Genomic DNA, 16,304 nt, shown 5'->3' on the forward strand with positions numbered 1-16,304 from the left:
AATCTCAAATCTCTCTCTCTCTCTCTCTCTCTCTCTCTCTCTCTCTCTCTCTGTCTCCTCTTTCCTTTCTCTCCAAGTATGTGGGGGGGGGCACTGAGTACATAATAGATGCATAAATGAATGAGTGAATGAACTTTTGTCCACCGCGCCATAGGTCTTCACGGGTCATCTTCTAGTATAGTGTAGACCTCCTTTTTCACCCCAGACACTAGGCCAGAAATGTCTCTGAGAGACTGACTGCATGCTGATGTCCCCCCCTCTTTCACCCCAGGACTACCTCCTTTTCCCACAGACCTTGGTTGCATCCTCTCAAATTTGTAACTTACAGCCTGCCTCGTATCTGACCCTTCACTTCTTTAGGAAATGCTGACTTACTAAGTCATCAGCCAGTGCCAAAGACAATTAGAGAGGCAAATTAGCTGCCATTAAATGCCGAACGATTTACAAAACGCAAAAGAAAGAGCTTTTGAAATTGCCCCATGCTCGGTCTCCCACACCTCTCTCAGGGGACAGCAGAAGTTGTCATAGACGGATCTTTCTGTGCAGCCTGGCGGGTGTGAAGAAGGTCATACACAGACGTGATTCTCCAGACCATGTCAGGGTGCCTATTTAAAGATCAGATGTCCAGAGCTCTTGTCCTGCCAACCATATGGTACAAACTCTCTTATCCCATCTGGGCCTCAGTTTCTCTATTTGTAGAGTAAAAGTTGGGTTGTTCGTGCCAGGGGATTCCAATACAATCCCATCAAGGTGGCATGTACCAATGCCATCTCACTAGTCCAGTGATCAATTTCAGTCCACAATTGATCACACTGATAGTTCTAAGAGTCAAAGGGATCACACAAACAAGACTAATGTCTGCTAATACTAACTGATAAAACCAAAAAGGGAGAGAAGGATCCAACATGGGAAGGGGAAGACACAGCAGACTCATAGAATGGCAGATGTCCTAAATAGCACTCTGGCCTCAGAATCAGCCCTTAAGGCATTTGGATCTGGCTGAAGAGCCCATGAGAGTATTTTAGGCATGGAAAGCCAAGACACTCTGGAAAAAAAAAAGAAGAAGAAGAAGACATAAATGAGGATCTCAGCGAGTGTGATCCCAGTGGAAAGAATGGGGCCATCAAGGTAGGAGGTACCTTTCTCTGAAGGGAGGAGAGAACTTCCACTTTGACTATGACTCTGTCGGAATAAGATCAAAGTCGGCAAACCCTAAAGGCTTCCATAGCCTCGGCAACTCATGACTAGAGCCTAGGGAGATTACTGACGCCATAAACAAGAGTGTTAAATTGTTAAATCAACATCAAGAGTCACTGTGTACCTACGTCCCATGTGGGATCTGTCCTTAATGGGTTGTCCAATGTGAAGTAATGATATAGCTAGTACTGAAACAGTATTTTTACACTTTGTGTTTCTGTGTGGGTACAAACTGATGAAATCTTTACTTAGTATAAACTGAATCGGTCTCCTGTATATAAAGATAATTGAAAATGAATCTTGATGTGAATGGAAGGGGAGAGCGAGTGGGAAAGGGGAGGGTTGCAGGTGGGAGGGAAGTTAAGGGGGGGGGGGAGCCATTGTAATCCATAAGCTGTACTTTGGAAATTTATATTCATTAAATAAAAGATTAAAAAAAAGTTGGGTTGTTGACTTTTCTCTAAGATTCAACTCTAACTTAATTGGAAGTTACGTCTTTGCTGCTGTGAGCATCTGATTCTTAAACTAGCAATGAAGAATAATCATTCTTGTTCCTTTAATAACATGAAAGAATTAGGAAAAATTAAAATGTGCATTAAAGATGTACTGCAAATCCCTCAGAGGTCCTGTGTCATCAGGGGAAAACTGAGACATGAAAAACTGGTGCTTCCTGTGTTCAGAGGATGCTCTGGGACACCTGAAACAGACACAGCCCATGATGCCACCACCCCAGGCTGCCCTCATCTTCTTCCAGTCTGCACCAGACGATCCCAGATGCTGGGACTTACATGCATAGGGGTTCCCATGCTTACCGGCAGCCTGCTTTTCTTCATCAAGTTGGGAGTGTAAACATTTAGGTAAAGGCAGTCTTCAGAAATTTTGAGAGATACATTCTCCCGGACATTGAGCCCTGGAATCAGTGAAGAATCCTCAGTTGTGGTTTGAGAGCACCTGGGGAGGACAGTATCACTGAGTAGAACCATATGTGACCAAAGTGTTTCCTGGGGCAGAACCTTGGACTGGGAGGCTCAAAGCTGTAAATGGATTTACTGTCACTAGACTCAAGACACTGAAACGGGTAGGAGATTACCTGAGAAATCTGGATGGGTGCCCAGAACACAATAAAGTCTCCCAGTACCATGCAGGGTGAGAATGCCTCGGCACCATTCTTCTTCCAAGAGCTGTTGCATGCCCTGACCCAGGAGAGGAGGCTGCCTATACATTGCCCTGCCTTGGAACACGGCATTTCCTACACTCCCCGGATCTGGCCTCACCTTTACATGGAATACAGGGTGACGGTGTTCTAGTCCATGGAAAACCTCCATTAACCAGGAGAAGTCCCCAATGTGGCAGACATTTAGGGACTGCAACAGGTCAGCAGTGACATCTTTGTGGGACAACCTCAGGAGAACTGCACATAAGTCTTGCCTTAGCCACTGATTTTCTGGGTGACCTTGAGTGAGTTCCTTTCATGTCTGAGAGTGAATGTGCCATGTCTATGTGAGGGGAGAGATTTCTCTAAGGGTATGAAGGTGTGGACTGCTAAGATTCCATCATCACTTCATCTCAGGCCAGGACTGTAATTTGCCTGATGACAGGTCTCAGGGATCAACACAGATTACAGATTACACTTGGTGACAGTTATTGTGGACTCTCATTGTGTCAGATCCTGTTTTTAGAGAATATCCCCAAGGTCACATAGACAGGAAGGTCAATAATATGTGGTACTTGCATATCCAAGTACATTATAAGCACCATGTCCTAATCTTTGGGTACCCAGAAAGCAGGCATCTCTGCCCTCAGAATGCAGCTGGGATAACTGAGGACCGCAAGAACAAGGAGGACACAGCTGTCAGGGGCCAGAATGACAGCAGCCAAGATGACATCTGTCTTCCATCCTGGGAACTGTCTCTAGGTCACCAAGATCAAGAGGCATAATATTCTTTAAAAATGAAATCCAAATAGCAAAAAATGTAAACAGGTTTCAACTTCACTAGTATACAAATAAAATTAAAATTATACTTAATATTGTTATTATTTATTATTATTATGCTATGCCTATTGAATAACCAAAATTCATTTTTTAAAGAACCTTGTGGGGGCTGACGCCGTGGCACAGTAGGTTAATCCTTCGCCTGTGGTGCCGGCATCCCAAATGGGCACAGGTTCTAGTCCCGGCTGCCCCTCTTCCAGTCCAGCTCTCTGCTATAGCCTGGGAAAGCAGTAGAAGATGGCCCAAGTCCTTGGGCCCCTGCACCCACATGGGAGACTAGGAAGAAGCACCTGGCTCCTGGCTTCGGATCAGCACAACTCCGGCTGTTGCAGCCATTTGGGGAGTGAACCAACGGAAGGAAGATATTTCTCTCTGTCTCTCCCTTTCACTGTCTGTAACTCTAACTCTCAAATAAAATAAATAAAATCTTTTTAAAAAAAGAATCTTGTGTTCTGTGGAGACTTTGTACATATTGATGGTAAAAATGGGGCTTTTAACTAAGTTGCCCATGGGAACATGGGCACGCCCACCATTGCTACACTCAGAATTGGGTTCTTGACACACCTGGGAATATGAACCTACCAAGTAAACACTCAAATACGCCCACACCCACACACACCCTCACACACCCACTCCCTCAACTATGCCTGGGTTTGAAGATAGGTGATTAGTTAAGATCATATATTTTCATCTCTCTTATCTGTTCAACTTTTGTCCAAAGCACTGTGTACAAGCATATTACCTAATTCATGACTGAATTTGTGTAATGTTTATTATCTCTCCCCCACTGTTGGGAGGCAAGCTCTATGAAAGTAATATTCTTGTTCTGTTCACCAATGGATTCCAAGAATCCAGAACATGCCTAGCACATAGTAGGTGCTCAATAAACATGCATTGAATAAAGGAGCCTAGAGTGCTGTATGAATTTAGGAATGTTTTTAAGTTCTACAATATTCTTGGAGATCCTAGAACAAAGTGTAAGCCAACCAGAGGGTTGCCTTGACTCCTTCCTACAGCATCCCCACTGAAAGATGCCAGCGCCAGCCCCGTGCACAGCTTACATGGGAGGGTAGGAGGTGGTGTTCTTCACGTAGCTCCATGGCTCTGCAGGCTGCGGTGGCGCAAACCTCAGGGATCCAAGAGGGGGCTTGGCGAAGGGGATTCCCAGGAAGACGGCCACGGGCTGTGCAACTCCTTCTAAGCTGACGAACTTCCCCAAGACTTTGCCGTGCACGGTGTCCACCACAGGTGGTGCAGACAGGTGCCCTAGGGACATGGAGAGGAAGAGCGGACACGTCAGAGGAGGAAGATTTGGCTTGGACTCCAGGGAGGCTTTTCCATGTTGTACAGGTGGCTTTGATCTGTGGAAGGTGATGCCGCAGGACATGGACCCTTCAAGACTGGAAGGCGTCAGGTGAGGTGCAAAGAGGATCATCCACCTGAAGGAGAAGGTGCACTCCTGGGTGTTCGTGACTTTCTGGAGGATTCTGGTGTGAGACACAGGAGAAAGAGTCAATGACAAAACTCAGGGACGTCGACAGTGAGACTAGGAACCTCCAGTCGAGAAATGGGGGGAGGATATCACCACATCCTGGAAGCCCAGGGAGGTGGAGAGGGTGGCCAGAAGGTTGAGTGCAGCAAAGGGGTGAGGGATTCTACTGGATGTGGCCTGCACTGGCTCGGTGATAATCTTCGACAGAGATGAAGGGTCAGCACCCAAATTCCCAAGCATGAAAGAGTGGGCAAGCAGGTGAGTGACATAAGCAGGAATAGCAACAGCAGCACTTACCACTTAGGTACATGGAGGGTGTACACTGTGAGCACTGACTCAGGGCAACACATGCATTCCAATTCTTTTCATGAAAGAAGCCTTGCTAGTTAGTTTTCATCCTCATTTTACAGGTGAGGAAACAAAGAAAAGAAAAACTGATTTGTATTTCTAAAATGAGAATGCGGAGGCATTGCCAGTGGGTACCCAGTAACAAAGGAAAGTTCCACTCCAGATTTGGGTTCTTACATGCTCCATCCTAACACTCAGACCCAGGCCTTTCACAGTGCCTCACTGCCGCAGAGAAGATAAATCATAGACAGGGTCTGGGCTCTCAGGGCACTCAGGGCCACAACACTGGCTCTGGATTCAGGAAGCAGAGATAGCCCAGGGCATGGTGTTCCAGGTGGCCCGGGGCAGGTTCCTTTCCCTCTCTGAGTCTCCGTTTCTCCTGTAGAAACTGTAGAAGGGCACAGGTGCATGTTGAGACGCTCGCTGCATCCCTGTGGTCACCATGTCTCCATTCTCTGTGTTGGGTGCTTTGATCTTGCTGGCTCTAGAGAAACTGTCCCAGGGCCAACCAATTCAGGGTCCACACCTCAGGCAGGCTCTCACACTCCAGGCTTCTGCTCCCCATGACCTTAATCACCCCAGAGCCAGCCACTAGGCAAGTAAGGACAAATTCTGTGTCAGGAGTCCCCTGAAATGGCTCACACTAGCCAAGCTTAGCCTGCTTGCCCTCCTGTCTCTTCCAGGGGGAACCACAGTGTCACCGTCGCCCACCTCCCAATGCCTGCCTACTACTCTAGTGCTTTCCCTTGAGTCTGGGCCATAATCTCAAATGACGAAATCCTAAAGGATCAAAAATCCCTAAAGCTGGGTGGGCCTGGCTCCTTTTGGGGCCTGCGCGGCCCTACCCCTGTGTGACTGCGAGGAAGATGAAGAAAGTAGCCGAGCCTGAGGGGCGGCTGTGACTCCCTGGCCGAGGTCCTTGCCGCTTTCGCCGCCGGGAGCGTCCCTCCTCTCGGGGTTCCGTGCGTCGGAGCGCCCCAGTGGCCTGGCCCCGCCGGTGGAATGGTCGCCGAGGCCCACGGCGGCGGGCGTCCGCGCGCCCCGTAAACGGACGGGGGGAGGCTCGAGGGACCTCCGCCCCCACGCCAGGCGAGAAAGCCCCCGGCACGGCAAATGTGCAATACCAACATGTCTGTGTCTACTGACGGTGCTGTAAGCACCTCACAGATTCCAGCTTCGGAACAAGAGACCCTGGTTAGACCAAAGCCATTGCTTTTGAAGTTGTTAAAGTCTGTTGGTGCACAAAAAGACACTTACACCATGAAAGAGGTTATATTTTATCTTGGCCAGTACATTATGACTAAACGATTGTATGATGAGAAGCAACAACATATTGTGTATTGTTCAAATGATCTTCTTGGAGATTTGTTTGGAGTGCCAAGCTTCTCTGTGAAAGAGCACAGGAAAATATATACAATGATCTACAGAAACTTGGTAGTAGTCAATCAGCAGGAACCATCAGATTCAAGTACATCTCTGAGTGAGAACAGGTGTCACCTTGAAGGTGGGAATGATCAAAAGGACCCTGATCAGGAGCTGCAGGAAGAGAAACCTTCGTCTTCAAGCTTGGTTTCTAGACCATCTACCTCATCCAGAAGGAGAGCAATTAGTGAGACAGAAGAAAATTCAGATGAATTATCTGAACGCCAAAGAAAGCGCCACAAATCAGATAGTATTTCCCTGTCCTTTGATGAAAGCCTGGCTCTGTGTGTAATAAGGGAGATATGTTGTGAAAGAAGCAGTGGCAGTGAATCGACAGAGACGCCATCAAACCTGGATCTTGATGATGGTGTAAGTGAACATTCAGGTGACTGGCTGGATCAGGATTCAGTTTCTGATCAGTTTAGTGTAGAATTTGAAGTTGAATCTCTAGATTCAGAAGATTATAGCCTTAGTGAAGAAGGACAAGAACTCTCAGATGAAGATGATGAGGTATATCGAGTTACTGTGTATCAGGCAGGAGAGAGTGATACAGATTCATTTGAAGAAGATCCTGAAATTTCCTTAGCTGACTATTGGAAGTGTACTTCATGCAATGAAATGAATCCTCCCCTTCCACCACATTGCAACAGATGTTGGGCCCTCCGTGAGAATTGGCTTCCTGAAGATAAGGGGAAAGACAAAGGGGGAATCCCTGAGAAAGCCAAACTAGAAAACTCGACACACTCGGAAGAAGGCTTTGATGTTCCTGATTGTAAAAAAACTACAGCAGATGATTCCCAAGAAGCCTGTGTTGAGGAAAATGATGATAAAAGTACACAAGCCTCTCAATCACAAGAAAGTGAGGACTTCTCTCAGCCATCAACTTCTAATAGCATTATTTATAGCAGTCAAGAAGATGTCAAAGAGTTTGAGAGAGAAGAAACACAAGACAAAGAAGAAAGTACGGAATCTAATATTCCACTTAATGCCATTGAACCTTGTGTGATCTGCCAGGGTCGACCTAAAAATGGTTGCATTGTTCATGGCAAAACAGGACACCTAATGTCATGTTTCACATGTGCCAAAAAACTAAAGAAAAGGAATAAGCCCTGCCCAGTATGTAGACAACCAATTCAAATGATTGTGCTAACTTATTTCAACTAATTTACCTGTCCATAGAAATGGAATTATATATTTCTAACTATAAAGTCCTAAAAATTTAAAAAAAAAAAAAATCCCTAAAGCTGTAAAAATTCCCCTTTTTTCATTACAATAGGCTTCTGGTCAGTTGGCCTGACTGTACCTCCAATTTTCTATTAGCACAAGCACACTGCATTTTATGACAACCCTGTTCTTTCTCCATCCCTTGTCCTCTCCTCTACATCAGGCACCATCCTAAGTGCTTTGGAAACCACCACCTCCAGCCTCACCACCATCCACTGAGGAGCGGACTACCAACATCCCTACTTCGTAGACACAACAACTGAGGCACAGACAGCTGAATACCTTGTCTAAGGATACACAGAAAGAAGTGCTGAGGAAGATTCAAGCCCATGCCCCACACCCTCTGGCTCCAGAGGAGATAATTTTAATAGTCTGCTAAATCATTCTGCATGATGTGGCCATATCAGGACTCATAACCAAAGAGAAAATAAGTTGTGCTCTCTTAATTCCTCATGTGTGAGGTTTGAAAAAGTTCATTGTCCTCCTGTGCATGGTCCAGGCTGTGACCCCTGAGTTTTGCTCCTTCCCTGCAACTCTGCTCAGAACCGCCTTGGCTGCCTGGGCTCACCTGCTTGAAGTCAAAGCCCAAGTCCAGAGGGTGCACACTGCTACAGAACCGGACCTGTCAGGCCTTTGCCCTCTGTGCCGCCTCTCCCAGGACAAGGATTTCTAAGTGTGCCATCTCCCCAATATTTGTGGTTCAGGAGGACTTACCCCAAGCTGTGGAAGCAGCAAGTGAGGCCAGAACCAGAGCGCAGAGCCACATCATGGAAGGATTGCAGCTGCTGGAACCAACAAGCTCTCCCTGCCTCTTATAGGAGTTCAGCCAGGCACCCAGAGCCCAACCTTTGCCCCTGAGTCTCCACCCCCAGAGCCAGATGCCACACATTTGTCAAACCTTTTGTTACTGAAGAGTTTCTCATTGTAGGTCTCTGACTTGGGGCTCTGTGACCTTCCCAAAGTCAGGTAAAGGGCAGCTTTGATTTGGAGTCCTCAGAATAAGCTTGAACACTTTTAGAGCCACTCACAGTCCTATAGCTGCTCAGCTGGGTGACATGGAACACAGCTCTTAACTTCCCTCAGCTTGTAGTTCCTAGAATCTGGACTGTCGAGTTTGGAAGCCATGTTAAGTTTTAGCCAGTCCCCACATTCGTGTTACAGTGTTCCTGCCCAGTGATCCCATCTCCTTACTCACACCTCTGGGACTGGATGGCTTTACAGCCAAAATCTATAAAGCACTTAAAGAAGAATTGACCACAATTCTTATCTATTGTTAAAAAATAAAAAGAAGTAAACTCTGCCAAACTCTTTTTATGAGGTCAGCATTACCCTGAAACCATAACCAGATAATGACACAACAGAAAAAGAAAACTACAATATCACTGAATGCAAGTATCCTTGACAAAATAGCAGCGAACTTAATTCAACAGCACATCAAAAAGATCAAATACAGTGATCAGGTAAGATTTATCCTGGGAATGTTAGAATGGCTCAACATATACAAATTTAGTACAACCCATCAGTAGACTGACGAATGAAGACCATATGATCATCTCAATATATACAGAAAAAAATCTTCAATGAAATCCAACATCCCTTCATGATAAAAGAAAAAAAATAACTCAGAGGGATGGGAACTGGGGCACCAACAATGGCTTAAGTCCCACTTGTTACGCCCACATTCCACATCAGAGTGTGTGGTTCACATCATAGCTGCTAAGCTTCTGATTCAGCTTCCTGCAGCAGCAAATGACCACTCAAGTGGTTGGACCCCTGCCACTCACATGAAAAATCCTGGATGGAGTTTCTGGCTTCAGCCTGGTCCAGCCATGGCTGTTGTGGATCTTTGTGAGAGAGACTCCAATAGAAAGAAGGGGCCATCAAGAAAGGATGTACTTTTCTCTGAAGGGAGGAGAGAACTTCCACCTTATTTATGGCCTTGTCTAAACACTGATGGAGATTGTGGACTCAAAAGGCTTCCATAGCCTTGGCAGCTCATGTCAAGAGCCTCAGGAGATAACTGACATCATACATAAGAGTGTTAATTGCTAAATTAACAACAGGATGAAATCTTTACTTAATATATGCTAAATTGATCTTCTGCATATAAAGATAATTGAAAATGAATCTTGATGCGAATGGAATGGGAGCGGGAGCGGGAGATGGGAGGGTTGCAGGTGGGAGGGAAGTTATGGGGGGGGGAGCCATTGTAATCCATAAATTGTACTTTGGAAATTTATATTTATTAAATAAAAGTAAAAAAAAAGAATTGTATCTATGAAAAAAATTAACAACAGGAGTCATGGTGCACTTACTCCCCATGAAAGACCTCTGTCCTCAATGAGTTGTATTATGAAAATTAACTGCAAAACTTATTCCCAAACAGTTTGTGTGTGTGTGTGTCTGCAAATTGTTGAAATCTTTACTCAGTATAGAGTTGGTCTTCTGTGTATAAAGTTAATTGAAAATGAATCTTAATGGAGAATGGGACTGGGAATGGGAGAGGGAGGAGGAGGTGGGGTGTGAATTGGGGTGGGAGGGCAGGTTTGGTTAGGAGAATCACTATATTCCTAAAGTTGTACTTGGGAAATTTGTACTCATTAAATAAAATATTTCTTTGAAAAAAAAAAGAAATTGGCTAAGTAGATCAAAATATGTAAATCAATGGGGAAAAAAGTCAGTGTGTGAAGAGACACTCCCACACAAATGCAAAATTGAGAGAGAGCAGGACTGTGGATTTAGAGACAGTTTGTATCTGTAAAGGCAGCAGGTGCAGGTATCCTCACTTACTCACATGGGGAACTCTCCCCCTTGAGATTTACCCCCTAAGACTAAAGTTTTCTCAAGTTCTCTGCCTCTTCAATCCCAGAACTGGATAAGCCCCATGGACTCTGACCACCTGATTACAGCCCAGCACCAGAAGGGCCTCAACAGGGGCCAATATCCAGTGACTTCTATCCAGAAATCTGAGGGTTAAAAGGAAGGAGTTCCTTTATGTTCAAGGAAACAGCTGCAATGATGACAACTTTTGATCTCAATCCCTGGTCACTCATCTAGAGCCCATGGCAGCAGATAGGTTGTCCCTGCCCTTATATTAACCCATTGCCAGTGGTTCCCTTTACCCCACTGAGTGATTTATTAACAGGAGCAAGTTTCACAAATCAATTGATCCATGCATTAAAACTAATCAAGGCACAAAACTGTACCAGTCCTTCTGAAAATAGCTAGCATTAACAATTGAAGTGGCCGGCGCTGTGGCAAAACAGGCTAATCCTCCACCTAGTGGCACCGGCACACCTGTTCTAGTCCCGGTCGGGGCGCCAGATTCTGTCCCGGTGGCCCCTCTTCAAGGCCAGCTCTCTGCTGTAGCCCGGGAGTGCAGTGGAGGATGGCCCAAGTGCTTGGGCCCTGCATCCCATGGGAGCCCAGGAGAAGCACCTGGCTCCTGCCTTCGGATCAGCACGGTGCGCCGGCCGCAGCACGCCAGCCGTGGCAGCCATTGGAGGGTGAACCAACGGCAAAGGAAGACCTTTCTCTCTGTCTGTTTCTCTCTCTCTCACTGTCCACTCTGCCTGTCAAAAAGAAAAAAATTGAAGTGACCCTTTGTCACTGCTGGTAGGATTGTTTGTGGGTGGAATTACTTTGGGAAACTTTTGGAATGTCTATGTGGTTGACATACGCACCCAGTGGAGTACAATCAAGATAAATGCTTGCATATATGCATTAAAATACAAGTTCTAGAACAGTCATGACAACATCATAATAACCATAAACTAAACACTATCTGTTATGAACTGAATAATGTCCCCTCTCCTCCTCAAATTTTGATATTGAATCTAAACCCCAGTGTGGCTCTATTCAGATACCAAGTATTTCTGGAAGTAATTAAGGTTAATTAAGTCATAAGTTTGGAGAGTTAAATATAACTAATTTCCCTTTAAGAAGAGACACCAGGGTTCTTTCTCTCTCTCTCTCTCTCTCTCTCTCTCTCTCTCTCTCTCTGCTGGTGCACACAGAAGAAAGATCATGTAATGACACAGTGAGAAGGCAGCTATCTCACAAGCCAGAAAGAAAGCCTTCAGTAGGAATCAACTCAGCCATCTTTTAATCCAGGACTTCTAGTTTCCAGAACTATACAAAAATATTTTTCTATTGTTTAAGCCACCTACTCTATGGTGTTGTGTTATGTCAACCTGAACAGATTAATACACTAAGATTGCCAGCAAGAGTAGAATGGATTCCACATGACATACGCATACCATGAGTGACTACACAGCAGTGATATTGAGCAAAACAATACAAATAAATGTGCAAACATGATGTCGAGAGAGGAAATCCAGGTGTAAGCGTTCACAAGTTCACTATTCTGTGTATAGAAAGCACAAAACCTGGAATAAGTAACATGTGTTGCTAGAAATCAGAACAGTGGTTACAACCGTAAGCAGATGAGCAAGGAAGGATAAGGAAGTATGCAGGGCCTGGAACTGAGCTCAAATGGCTTCTTCTGGGATAATAATAATGTTCTGGTTCTCAATCTGGGTGTTTATTAGACAAGTGCAACCAATGTGTGAAAGTTCACTAAGACCATGTTATGTATTATGTGTATTATGTGTGTTCTGTACTAATCCATTTTCTGTTGCTGAAACAGAATGCCTGATTCTGGGTAGTTTATAAGAAGAGACTGATTTAGTTCCAAGTTTGGGAGGCTAAAAGTCAACTCTCATGGGGTCCTATTCATTTGGACTCTGGGGAGATACTGGGGGCTCCCTTTTCTACATCACAACACAGAAGATGGCATCATGTGGGAGCATGTGAAAGGAAGAGATCAGAAGGCAAGATAGGAAGACAGAGACATTCAGGAGCCAGGCTTGGTCTTTTCATAACAAATCACTCTTGTGAGAACTAACTCCCTCCATACAACCCACCTTAATCCCTTTTGAGGGAAGTATCCTATTGACCTTACTACCTTGTACTAAACCCATTTCTAGAAGGTTTCTTCACCTATCAACATCAGCACGTTTGGGTACCAAGTTTCCAGCACTTGAATCTTTAGAAAACACACTCACACTATATACAAACCACACACACACACACACACACACACATAGTTTCTTGGATATACACTGTATTTAGTTTAAAACTTAATAGTGTGGAACAGCCTTTAAGAAGTTACCCAATGGAGGAATCAAGGTTAAGACCATATAAATAATAGGATAGAATATAAATGATCAAATGTGGCAACTCTTTTAGTAAGGACTCTGTTGCATGAGCAAACAGAAATACAACTTAAATTTATGTAAAGAATTCATTGAATAAATTGACTCTAATAAATAAAAATCCAAGAAGTAAACAGAGTTTCAAATACTATTACATAAAGAGGTGGAGAAGAACAGATGATAAGTGATATAGATAGATGGATGAGATAGATAGATAGATAGATAGATAGATAGATTCACCTCTTACCACATTATCTCCCATAAAGAAAGAAGTCTAGGGGCCAGCACTGTGGCACAGTGAGTTAAGTCTCTGCCTATGATGTGGCATCTCATTTGAGAGTGCTGGTTTGAGACCTGGCTGCTCCTCTCCCTATCCAGCCTCTTGCTAATGCACCTGGGAAGGTAGCCAAAGATGGCCAAAGTATTTGAGCCTCTGCCACCCATAGGGGAGACTTGGATTGAACTCCAGACATCTGATTTTGGCCTGTACCAGCCCCTTCTGTTGAGGTCATCTGGAGAGTAAACCAGCAAATGGAAGATCTCTTTCGTTCTCTGTCTCTCCCTGTCTCTCCGTCACTCTGCCTTTTAAATAAATAAAAATAAATCTTAACAAAAAGAAGACATCTATTCTCTAAATGTGAAAGTATGAGGGCCAATCTTGCCAATGCCAGCCACACGACCAGCTGGGCGGCCCCCTCTCAGCCACTGCACATTCATGGCCCTGACTCCAATGGAGGCTGTTCTTCTTCCTACCCATCCCTTCAAGTCCTGACTTGAACTCCAGCCCACCCATGGAGCACAGCCAGCTCTTTGCCAGTTAATGCCCTTATACTTGGAACAATCAAACAACAAGGCAGGTTTTGCTCTCCCTAGCTGTTCCCTTTCTAGAGAATAAAATGAGGCACACTCTTGACACAACCTCTGGCACAGCACAACAGTTAGGCCTAAATGGCATCCATCCCAGCTGTGGGAAGGGAGAGAGGTTCACCCCAGGGATGACCTGGGGCAGCACAAGGTAGGGTAGCTTTCCAGGTGCAGGGCCTGAAAACATCTCCCACTCTATCCACACTCCTATACAAGGGGGAACCCAAGTGAGTGATCTGCAGCTCAGGCCAGAGGTTGAGAGAGGAGAACCGGGCTTTGGAATTGAGAAAACTATTGGAGTCCAAAGGGCACTCAAAGGAAGAGGAGAAGGAGCAGGCAGCCCAAGTGGGAGGAACTCCCTCATTCCCATCTGAGACAACTCCCCAGGACACTTCGGGAAAGAAAAACACTGCAGACCCAACTACCATCCTGTCTGAGTTTAGTCATTTCAGTCATCTTTACAAGTGGTGGATTATACTTTCACCATTCCAAATGTTACAGAGAAAAAAAGAGAATGGTATATGTTGTTGGTTTATAATTTAATATCTTGGTGCTGGCTTCTTTTCCGTTCATGGATGTGCAATGTCAAATCACCAGCACCCCAGGAGTCTGAGTGGGAACAAGTTGTTTTTCTTCTGTTGTGATGCTGCCCTCTGCTGGACACTGGGAAACTCATGGGTGAAGACTGACATGGTTTGTCTCTAAAGCTTTGCTTTGGTTTGATCTGATGACTCAAGTCTGTGTGTGTATGTGTGTGTGTGTGTGTTGGGGGGAATAGGTGGGGAAGTAATATTTCTGCAAAAAGAAATTAAATAGCTTACTTTTCAATTAAAAAGAGAATCAATATTTTATGTTTTTAAGTGATGGAGAAGCAGAGGTGGTTTCAAATATGATATACATCTGTGTTGCTGATGAGCATGAAGGAGTGTGGCTCTTTAGGAAAGTGAATTGTAGAATACAAGAGGTGACATTTTAAAATGGATGACCTTTGACCCAATCCATATTCTGCAAATCTGGATGTTTTTCAGTCATGTTAAAAAATAAAGACTCTTCCCAAAATTGCTCATCAACTTATGCCCATAAATGTCCATGTTCAGATGAACAAGTAAAGAGATTGTCACACGTCCACACCAGGCAGACCTTAGAGCAGACTTTGTGGGAAGTGCTCCCAGCAACGTGGAAAGTACACAGACCACACCATTCAGACTCGGTGGTGCTTAATCAGGGTGCATGTAAGAACATGGAAAACATGGATTCCCAGTTTTCACCCAAGAAGGTTCTGCTTTAGTTGGGCTGGGGAGTGGCCTGGCTGTTGGAATTTTGAGAGAGTCCCCCAAATGATTCTTCTCACATCCTTTATATCAAAATCTCAATTAATTAAAAAAAAGATACCAGGTGACATACATATGTCAGCTTTACCCCCATAACATATCTAATGGCATTTGGACAGGAAGGAGGAAGAGGAACCTATATCTGGAAATGTACTCCCCTTAGAGAGACAGCTGCCAAAACTAGAACCATATTTAAGGATGCTCAGACTGCAAGCATGAGGAATGTGATGTCATTTCACACTACAACTGCAAAATGAGGAATGTGATGTCATTTAATACTATAGTATTTCGGAAAATGAGTTGAGCAGTGTTTGGGGGCTGTGGTTGTACCAAATATTGATGTAGAAATCAACCTGCTGCAGCTGTGGAGGTCATTGAACTTCTAGCTTGCATTCTTGTGCCTTGGTTCTTCTTTCTAGAGCCACGAAGTAGCTCGATCATCTCATTTGCCCCTCCTACAACTTCCTAGGCAGATGAGTCTTGTTTGGAAAGACAAGAGACAGAAGGCCTAGTTTTGATGTCAGGCTACCTTGCTGAGGGATCTGTGATGAATCCCTTCTTCTCTCTGTGGCTCACTGTAACATGGTATGTCAGGAGTGCAAACTTGAACACCACGAGAGGCCAGGTGATTTCAGTGAGTAAAATGGGCCAGTAACAAGACGAAAGGAATGACGAGGGCTGTGGAAAGTTGAGAGCTCATGCCTTTGCAAGAGGTGTTGCCACTACTCAGTTCATGCAGATTGCTTCATCTTTGTGCCTCAGAACAGGTGCATAGGTTGTGTCCTGCAGAAAAGTTAACACTTTGGAGGAATTATCATTCACATCACATATATAGCTATTTATCAATGACAGTTTCCTGGAAGATTATGTGGTGGGCTTGGATAAAGGGGTACCTTCTAATTTGCAAGAAGATCCTGTATGAGCAGAGGCCCTGGTTATCATATGGAAATATGACTCTTCTGTTACCAGATCTTCTGTTTTTGTATTTTCTGGAAAAACTGAAAGTAAGGCTTTAATATGAAATCTCCTAATTTAAGATTACCTGACAATTAATTCCATAAGTCTGTAACATTGTGTGAGCTCAACAAAACACTTCTGGGGGTCAGATTCAGGCTGGGAGTTGGCGATCCCTGAGCCAGAGGATCTGTAATGTACTCATGTCTCAAAAACTCCCCTATTCTATATAATTCATGTGTGATCTTCAAGCAATCAAAAAG

At 44.6% G+C, this 16,304-nt stretch overlaps 2 protein-coding genes across 2 annotated transcripts in view; one reads left to right on the plus strand and one right to left on the minus strand.

The window, feature by feature from the left end:
- The window catches only part of LOC133747708 (liver carboxylesterase 1-like), a 31,132-nt gene extending 22,690 nt beyond the window's left edge, over positions 1-8,442 (minus strand). Inside the window, exons 1-4 of the mRNA XM_062176016.1 lie at positions 8,391-8,442; positions 8,245-8,247; positions 4,252-4,456; positions 2,010-2,148 (exon numbers count right to left, since the gene is read on the minus strand). Of these exons, the coding sequence (XP_062032000.1) occupies positions 2,010-2,148; positions 4,252-4,456; positions 8,245-8,247; positions 8,391-8,442 (399 nt within the window). The remainder of the gene's footprint in view (positions 1-2,009; positions 2,149-4,251; positions 4,457-8,244; positions 8,248-8,390) is intronic.
- LOC133748797 (E3 ubiquitin-protein ligase Mdm2-like) lies at positions 5,845-7,667 on the plus strand. Its single transcript, XM_062177763.1, has one exon. It carries the CDS (start codon positions 6,144-6,146, stop codon positions 7,614-7,616), a length of 1,473 nt encoding a protein of 490 aa, XP_062033747.1. The 5' UTR covers positions 5,845-6,143; the 3' UTR covers positions 7,617-7,667.
- Positions 8,443-16,304: the final 7,862 nt, after the last annotated feature.

Source organism: Lepus europaeus, chromosome 19 (assembly GCF_033115175.1).
Source record: "Lepus europaeus isolate LE1 chromosome 19, mLepTim1.pri, whole genome shotgun sequence".
Taxonomy (NCBI): domain Eukaryota; kingdom Metazoa; phylum Chordata; class Mammalia; order Lagomorpha; family Leporidae; genus Lepus; species Lepus europaeus.